Genomic DNA, 9,244 nt, shown 5'->3' on the forward strand with positions numbered 1-9,244 from the left:
CCCCGCGCCGGGCCCGCGGGGCTGGGAGCCCGGGCAGGGGGAGGGGGAAGGGGAGGAGGGGGAGGGGGAAGGGGAGGAGGGGGAGGAGAAGGAGGGGAAGAGGAAGGAGAAGGAGGGGAAGGGGAAGGAGGAGGGGGAGGAGGGGGAGGAGGGGAAGGAGGAGGAGGAGGAGGAGGAGGAGGAAGAAGAACTACATTTCCCGCCGGCCCCGAGGGGGTCGGGGCGGGTACAAAGCGGGCGCTACCTGTGCTACCTGTCCCGGCAGGTGAGCACCGACAGGTGAGCGGGCGGGCTGGTCGGGACCCGGACCGCTTCCCTGGCCCGACTGCCGCCAGCTGGGCCGGGGCGGCTGCTTCTCCTCCTTTTTCTCCACCTCCATCTCCTCCTCCTCCTCCCCCCCCCCAGGCCCGCCCGGGAGCCGCGATGCCTTTCCCCAGCTCCAGCGCGGACGATGCCTTCGACTACCTCTTCAAGATCATCCTGATCGGGGACTCCAACGTGGGGAAGACCTGCGTGGTGCACCGCTTCAAGACGGGGCAGTACAACGAGAAGCAGCAGAACACCATCGGCGTCGACTTCACCGTGCGCTCCCTGGACATCGACGGCAAGAAAGTGAAGGTCGGTGGCCGGGGCCAGCCGGGGCCGCCATTGCCGTGCCACCTGCCCGCGGGGGTGCGCGGGGGGTGCCCGGCGCCTCCGGCTCGGCCCCGCTGAAGGCAATGGCCGGAGCTGGCTGCCCCTCCGGGCAGGGCCGGCGCCCCGGGGAGCTCCCCGCGGGATGCCCGGGCAGCACCGCCCCGCTGTGCGTACGCGCCCGCGGAGCTCCCTGGAGGCTGGCTGTGCTTGGGCGGGGGGCGCCTCCCTCCCCTGAGAGATGTGGGGGGGCGAGCAGGGACACCAAGGAGGGAAAACCCTCTGGTTTGCAAAGGCTTCGCTTCGATGTGTGCTTGGCTTGAGGGAAGACAAAGACGTGTAAGACAAACACCGTAAGAAATTGATAGCTAGAACTTACTCCTGTGTGCAGATGAAAAGTTCTTTAGCCTTCTCTTCTAGCCTGAAAAAGCCTGCCCTTTACACAGCTTTGCTCTGCCCAGACCTCCGCCGGGGCTTCTTAGCTCTTATTCCATTCCCTGTTAAAGGCTGTATCTTTCAGTACAGTTGCTGAAACTTTGCAAAGTTTGTCCTCTTTGCAAAGCCGAGTTTACGCTTGCAGCTCTTTGGTCTGTGTAGGTTGTCTTCACAATCCTTCAGATCTAGAGAGAGCAATGCCACGCTGTGGTGTGGTAGTGACCTGGGACAGGTCTGGCTGCCTTCTAGGCAAGGGGTTTCAAAAGCGGAGGCAAACATCTAGCAAGTGGCATTCGCTGGTCTTCACAGCTTCTATCCTTTCTCTTACAGATCCAAGTGTGGGACACAGCTGGTCAAGAACGCTTCCGGACAATAACCCAGTCTTATTACAGGAGTGCCCACGGGGCCATCCTTGCCTATGACCTTACTAGGAGGTCCACATTTGAATCCATTCCTCACTGGATTCACGAAATTGAAAAGTATGGTGCTGCAAACTTGGTCATGATGTTAATTGGTAGGAATCTAATTTTAATGTTATGTAGCTTTTTTAATATGCATATAAAATCTTCCTCACTTCCCCCCGCTACTTGAAGCATCTATAAACTGTATCTTAAAGAAGAACACAGCTTTAGTTACAAGAGAACAGAAAGTGTATCAATTTGACCTAAGCTTAAAAAATTAGGAAAGTCACATCTGGTCCAGACAGGATCAAGCCCACTACAGACAGTGAAACCTTTTCACTTGTCCCTTTCTTGTTGGAATAATGCAGCAAGCTTGCTTTTGCTGCTAGTCTAGCAGGCAGGGACAACCTTACTAAGGTTAGAATTGCAGTAAGTCTGACCCTATACTCACGATGGGCAGGAATTTAGTGGCTCAATAATTCAAGAGGAAGGGGAATGCGCAGAGCAACACAACTCCTCATTCTCATCTTTCCTCTCTGTTCTTTTGACATGCATGCACATTGCTCTGTAATGGGACTCTTGATCAGGTAAGACAGTAGATGGGGACATGGGTTTTGTTGAGCATGAAGTAGTCTGCTTGCATTCCCCCTTGTTTATTCCACTAGCATTCAGGAAGCTTTGTCCCTTGAGGAAAGGAATCGGTAGAAGTTGCTGAGAGTGGAGCTGGTAGGAAGCAGTGTGGTTCTTTCCCCTTGCGTTTCAGGGTATCATTGCTCTTCCCTCCTGCAAAGAGGAAGCTGCAAATGAGAAAACTGGTGTAGTAGGATGACAGAGCCTCTTATTTACATCCCACTGCTTCTGCCTGTTCCACTGTGGCACTGTGCTGAGAGCAATGCATGCAGCCGCAGCAGCCCAAACTGGCTTTTAAGGACAGGCAGCGCTGAGCCTCACAGCACAGCAGGGATGGGACCTCAACTGCTGCTTGTGCTTCTAGCCATCAGTTACTTCTGCTGTGGTGGTTCTTCCTGTTCTTCCTCTGAAGAAACAAACAACAAATTCTGACCTGCATATAACTGCAGTACTTGGAATGAGTAAGGAGGAGGGGAAAAAAAACCCCATAACTAAACTTCAGGGGTTTTCTGTATTTTCTCATGAATCTAAAGAACAAGACCTAGCTGTATGTGTGGTGGTGGGGGGGTGGTAAGAAAGAAGTTCTAAAGTTGGTAAAAAAAAAAAAAAAAATTTTTTGTCAACGACCTACCTTTTTGCCACCTTCTCAAACTGGTGCTGTTTGCTTTACTTTGGCAGGAAGGTTTTGTACATTTCATTACACACAGTCATGTTATACATCTTTCTAGCATGAGATAAAGGGTAAGAAATCTAATTTTCCCATCTGGAACTGAAGGAGAAGGTGGCGGTGGGGGCCTCTTTTTAAGAAGGTAAATAACCCTCAAGCAAAGTGATTGAGGTTTTTTCAGGTGTTTCCTCTGTTGTGTGGGCTGCATTCCCCACCCCCACCCCACCCCGAGAAACTGAAGGGGACTTAATGGGAGGGGAGTTGGCTTATATATGCTTAAAATTCAAGATCTGAATCTGATGAAGGGTTGTCTTCAAACTATGAATTAGGCTTCAGCCAAGTACTGCCAAGTACCAGAACTGATAATTCCATGTGTGCTACAAATACTTAAATATAGAAAGGTATTTTATCTGAGGTGTTTCATGACTTTTGACAGATTGATTAAACTGCTTCAAGTAAAATTTTATTTATACATGCAGAAACTTTTGAAGTACATGTTTTAAGCATTAAGGTAGATGGTGTGAATTATTGGATTTTTTTAATCTTAAAATGACTGACTTGTATAAATAGGTTATGTTAAAATCTAGCAGTTGGGCAGATTCTTCCTGGGTTTTAATTGTAGTTTTTTTTCCTGAGACTTGCTTTAGACTTAACATTCCAGATCTTCAGAGATGAGCATTCACTTTGAGATGTGTCAAGGTAGCCTGACAATAGAATAAAACATGTGGCTTCTGCTTAAGGTTGAGTGAGGAATAAACCTTTATGCAACATTGCTTTAGTTTACTGTGTGCAATGACTGTAGCTACAAGATTTCCATTTTTAAAAAATATTTCTTAAATGCTACTTAACGTTTAAAAATAACAAGGGAGTAGGGACCTACAGTTGCTTCCAAATCACCTTCTAGCACCACTACCTACAGCAAGCAACTAGATGAACACAGGGGTTTAGTTTTTGTTTGGATTTTAACTCATTTGATGATTATCATTGTATGATTAGCTGCAGTTTTGATCCACATTCTGTGTTTGTGGCTCTGATATGCTCACATCTTGTTTTTACCAGTAACCCCAATTCCTGAGAAATCTGTTGTTTAACAAAAGTGAATTAATGTATTGCACTTAAAGATGAATTTCTGAGATTACATTATTGAGTTACTTATTTGCCCTCTTTTTAAGGGAACAAATCTGATTCACTGGATCAGCGCCAAGTCCTGTTTGAAGATGCCTGCACACTGGCAGAGAAGCACGGGCTCTTAGCTGTACTGGAGACATCAGCAAAAGAAGCTCAAAACATAGAGGAGGTGTTCACATTAATGGCTAAGGAGCTAATGGCCCGAAATACCTTACAGCTTCATGGAGAGAACCCTCCAAACAGCATCTATCTCGATTCCAGGCCAGTGATTGCCAGTCCAAATGTAGAGAAGAACCAGTGCCTCTGTTAAAGAAAGATTTCAGGAAGAACTTGGAAGCTGTCTTTCTTCTGAGGCTGTTTGATTTCATTTTAATCAGTTGATGAAAGTATGCTATGTGACCTCAAGCCACCTCTTGATATCTCTACCTTGCAGTTTGGTTTGTAAGTATCTTCAGAGATTGTTGTTGCTGTTGGTAGCACAGGTTGCTTTGAACATGGCAGCTGACACAACACAAAACTTCTGACTGAGAGGACCTGGAAAACTGCTGGCCATTGCCTTAACCAAAGCAAACTATAAAAATGACTGCCTTTAATTACATCCTTAAATGAGTTTCTGGCTGTGTCAGAAGATAAATTTGTAGCAAAGCACTGCATTGATTTGACCCTTCTAAGCTATGTTGGTTGTTCTAGTGCAAGCACTTTACTCTCTGCCAGTACCTTTAAATGACACGTGCTTGGACAGCCCTAACCCTACTGCTGCTTAAACTTCCATTTAGGGATGGTCCTGATGTCAGGCATGTAGCCACCTGGCCCAGGGAATTTAGTAACATTTGTGAAAGTACATGATTTCACATCTGTACCAATTTCCTCAGCAGAAAAACCTGTAGATGTCCCTGGAGTTTCATAGCAGATGGAATACGATACGTTAGTGATCCCAGCCTTCTTTCTAGGGTGAGAAAAGTTGTCTTTCATCTTGCTCTCTAATTATAGGGATTGTTTCCAGTAGTGATATCTTGCTATATAGACTTGCTAGGAGTAGCGAAGCTTCCAAGGCACCAGTAATGGTCTGAATCAATGCTGAGGGGAAAGGACTTCCCCCCTGACACTCCCCAACCTTGTCTTGCTTTTGATGTGTTGATTTTAATCAAGAGTCTTCAGTAGTTTGTGTGTCGGGCCAATGGCACCTTGAGAGTACAGCTGTAGACTTTTCCAAGGGAGTGTGAAGAAGGGATTCAAGCTCCTGTAAAACTCAGCAAGGGATAAGATGGTTTAATTATGTAACCTCGCCTTAGAGAAGTAAGGGAATGGTACGGCTACCCCTAGGCAAGTATATATGCTACTGCTATGGCGACGGAACGTCTTGGTAGCAGTGGGTTTTGTATTGCTCCTCCCAAACGCAAGCTCTGCAAATGGGGCTCGCTTGTTCTAATGTACTAGAACTGAATGAAGGGTTTAGGGGTTTGGGGTTTTGTTTCTTTTTGCTTTTGTTTTTTTAACAGTAGATGGAAACAGGGAAGGGGATGGAGGAAAGAAATATGATAAAGGAAGCTTTTTTTACTGCAGTCCATGTACCAGGATGTATTGCTTACTGTTAAGCTATGAACCAAAACTCAAACTTTGCAATGGTAAAATACAGTCTGGGTTACATGCAAAAAAAGCCCTGGGAAGGCTGGTATGCTGCTAGCTTACCAAATGGGAGTCTGCCCATTTCACAAGTTCTTAAAAATTAGGGGAAAATATGTAGCAAGTATTTCTGGAAAATCTTCTCTGGGAAACACAAAAAATAAAGCTGCGTAAGTCAATGATTTATAGTCCAGCAAATGTTTCTGTACCGTTAATGCTTCCTCTGGCCAGGTTCTTTGCCATCACTTGCAAAAAGCAGGGGCTAATTCAGCTATGTGTAAACTGAGAGAGAAATCTTCAGTGTTGGCCTCCAAGCCTTTTGCTATAGCTTGCTGTAGACAAAGCTTTGTTTTCTTCAGGCATCTTCTTTCTGCTGTTTACTACTTAAATATTTCATCTTTATTTGGTACTAGTCTACTAGTTGCATGTCAGTTTGCATCTTTAAGCAACGGTAAACACCATAACCTTTCAAAGTAGCTGAACAAGTAGCAATCCAGCTTCTAAACAACTAATTTCAACACCTCTTGTCACAAGGAAAACAGTCAAATAGAAGTTTAATATTCTTGTGTATTTAAAATCCAAACTACTCCTGGTCGTAGCTTGTAATGTAACAGTTTTTACTTTTTTTTTTTTTAGTATCCACACCTAAGACTGCTAGCAAACTTTGTTCTATTTCAGATACGCAAGAGAGAGTATTTGCTACAAATACTAATCTTCCAGGAGACCTTAACAGAGAAGTACTGTGTTCATCTCATTACACTCTTTCATTAGCCAAGAACTGGAGGAAAGCATTCGCCACTAGAAAATTAACCTTTGTAGGGTTCATTGGGTTTGCTGCCTTAATTAGAGATTACTGTACAAAGTTATTTTGCCTACCCTCAGTATGGAGGCTTCTGCAGATTGATGCTGTTGCAGCACTCTCCAGACTATCAAGCTGCAATAAGGTCTTTCACCACCTCATACCAGCATACTCTTCACACAGTCCCTCTGCTGCCTTCTCTTCTTCTCACCTCATCTAAGGGGTGTGTTCTCTCTCCTCTTCTTCCTCGGCTGCTCTCCACCACTTAAGGTGCAGCTGTGGCTGGTTAAGTTATCTACATCAGCCAACCACCCACCTCTGAAGCCAGCCCACAGTTGTATATTATCAATAATTAACCCAGCTTCATTGCTCTACAATGCTCCCTTAACTGCCCAGCACTGCCAAGGTACAGGGCTCTTGCTCTTCTCTTCTCACACACATGGAGCTCCTTGCAAAGTCAGTCCTTCCCTGACAGGAGGTTGTGCAACACAGGATCGGTGAGAACAGGCTCGTGATTGTGCTTTGAGCAGCACAGTTTCCTTTAACAGGTGTAACAGGCTCCTTCCTACGCTTTTTCAAGAAACTATAGTCTTAAAGGTCTACCCTTTGGGCAGTTGCACTGACTGGTTTCCACTGGGTCATTTTTAAAGCTGTCCTCATGGGAATGAAGAATGAGCTGGAGGAGTTTAACTAGAAGGTTCTTCAGAGTGCATATGAGTAGACAGTATTATTGAGATAATACAGGAAGCTATAAACTTGTAAAAAAATCCCTTCATCATAGCATGTTACTCTAGACTGTAAGATAGCAGCCACTAGGTTTAAAAAAAAAAATGCACAGTGTAACTTCGGTGGTTGTGACTTTCCACATCAAAGAGCAGATGGAAGCATGCAGCTCCAACAATGCTACTTGCATTAACTGCCAGGGAACCTTGTGTTAATGTTTTTGTTCCCTCAGCATCACATGCAAACTCAGTATGCTTCTCCACAGTATCATTAATGCACTTGTACAGACTGCAGCTCATTGTAATGTTGTTTATAAAGCTATTCTTAAAATTACTACTGTCCCACAATTTTAAGAGCTGCATATCCAGCTTGAAGGTGAGCTGACTGTTACATTTTTACCTATTTGGAAGTATTTGAATTTTACCTGTGGCATGTAACTTGCACTGGTGTCACAGACATGCCAGATGAGACCAAAGCAGCACCTATCCACAAAACAGGGTAACAAAAAAACCTACAAGTATTTTAAAAAGGGAGCAAACTCTGACACCTCCCAGACTGGCTTACAAGCAAACATAACAGCAGTCCAGTGATGGGGAAGGCACACGGCACTGCCTATACGTGGTCAAGCTTTTCTTCATACATAGAGGACAGGCTCTTAGTAACAAAAGTTGAGGTTCTCATCTAATCATCCCAGCTAAGGTTTAAGTGTAGTTGGAAAGGAGACAGAGAAAGCAGTTTTCAGGCTCTGAACAGAGATGGAAAGCTCCATCCTTCAGCTCCCTGTCAGGAACACTTGTGCTTTTGGGCAGGGAACTGACACTTCCCCCAGCCAGATGAGTGCTCTAAGCACAGCCCTGTTCAGAGGTGCCCCTTCCCAGCTGTGGGCTGCCAACAGGCAGATTTTTATACACCTCCGTTCCCAGAACACCACATCTGGCTGCTGCCAGGGGGGCTTTAATACTCACTGCTTACTGTACTGACTCCTGAAGCCATTCTCAAGCATGTTCAGCACTGGAAATACAGCAGGCGGTGCTGGGCTATCAGAGTCCTTTAGAACCAGTTTTAGACAGGCCAAGAGCCCTTTTACCTGAGAGTACTTCCACTTTTAATAGAAACTTAGAATTTGAGTGAGGACTTTATAAAGTCTCTTAAAGCATTTTTTCTAGTGCTGTTATTAAAAAAAAAAAAAAGACAAAACCAAACTTAACTCAGCTGCCTGCACAGGTTCTGTCTATGCAGTCACAACAAGCTGTTGCCAAACAGGTGCAGATTTTGGCTCCACTGCAGGTGACAAGCAGCACACCCATGAGTAAGCAGCAAGTAGGTGCTGAAGTTTAGCATGTTTGCAATCCCAACTTCCTTGCTACCACTGTGTCCATGAACATCACTGCTTATGAGAGTCTTCACTGCCAAGTCTACTTTTGCTTACCTGAAGTGAGGCTGACCATAACTACAGTTTAATAATGCCTCCCCAATGCTAGCATCAGAGTTAAAACTGACTTGATCCCTACAGCACAGTCCTGTATTCTATCTCAGTCCTAAAGGACTACATGTGGATTCCTTCTTGTTTTAAGCTGCTGCAGCATTAATACTGCCATCTATACAAGTTTTGTTCAGAATATGAGACACCCCCATACCTCAGGCTATCCTCTGAAAAGAAATCTATTTTGCACCTGCTGTATCAGGGAGGAGTTATTTTGTATTTCATTAAATGAACCAGGTACCCCTTCAGCAAGGCTGCAGTAGACCTTGCACTACAATCAAAATTTGAACTAAAGCAGCAGAGGCTGTAAGAAGCACTCTTTGCTTCTATGATCACATTCAGACCAAGCAGAATGGGCAGCCATATGCTTACCACAAGATGCAAAATTTTATGTCAAACCACATGTATGTATTCCTGTATAGGGAGTAAAGTCAAGGCACTTCAAGTGAGAGCATGCATCTTTAAGATTTTCCTTTTGAAACCACTATTTTGCTGGTGGAATTTTATGGATTTTTACTTTTTTAATCTTGACACTACCCTCATTGGCCTCTTCCGTTTCTATACCTTAGGCTGTGCTACATTTTCTTTAAGCAAGTACCTAAGTCATCACCCTCTGTATTTTTACACTGAAAGCTTGCCTTAGTTCTAGTGAATTTATTCCTGTTCTAACAGGGGAAAAACATAGCAGCTTACTAACATACTTATTTCAAAGGCCCTGCTCT

General features: G+C 44.9%; 1 protein-coding gene across 2 annotated transcripts; it reads left to right on the plus strand.

The window, feature by feature from the left end:
• Positions 1-171: 171 nt before the first annotated feature.
• RAB19 (RAB19, member RAS oncogene family) lies at positions 172-5,699 on the plus strand. Of its 2 annotated transcripts, none has more exons than XM_056339255.1 (4): positions 172-279; positions 406-618; positions 1,399-1,582; positions 3,939-5,699. In XM_056339255.1, the coding sequence occupies exons 2-4, from the start codon at positions 424-426 to the stop codon at positions 4,202-4,204; spliced, it is 645 nt and encodes a 214-aa protein (XP_056195230.1). In that variant the 5' UTR covers positions 172-279; positions 406-423; the 3' UTR covers positions 4,205-5,699. The 2 variants fall into 2 exon arrangements, with proteins under 2 accessions (XP_056195230.1, XP_056195231.1); XM_056339256.1 differs by having other exon boundaries at positions 172-265.
• The last annotated feature ends 3,545 nt before the right edge of the window (positions 5,700-9,244 follow it).

Source organism: Falco biarmicus, chromosome 5 (genome assembly GCF_023638135.1).
Source record: "Falco biarmicus isolate bFalBia1 chromosome 5, bFalBia1.pri, whole genome shotgun sequence".
Taxonomy (NCBI): domain Eukaryota; kingdom Metazoa; phylum Chordata; class Aves; order Falconiformes; family Falconidae; genus Falco; species Falco biarmicus.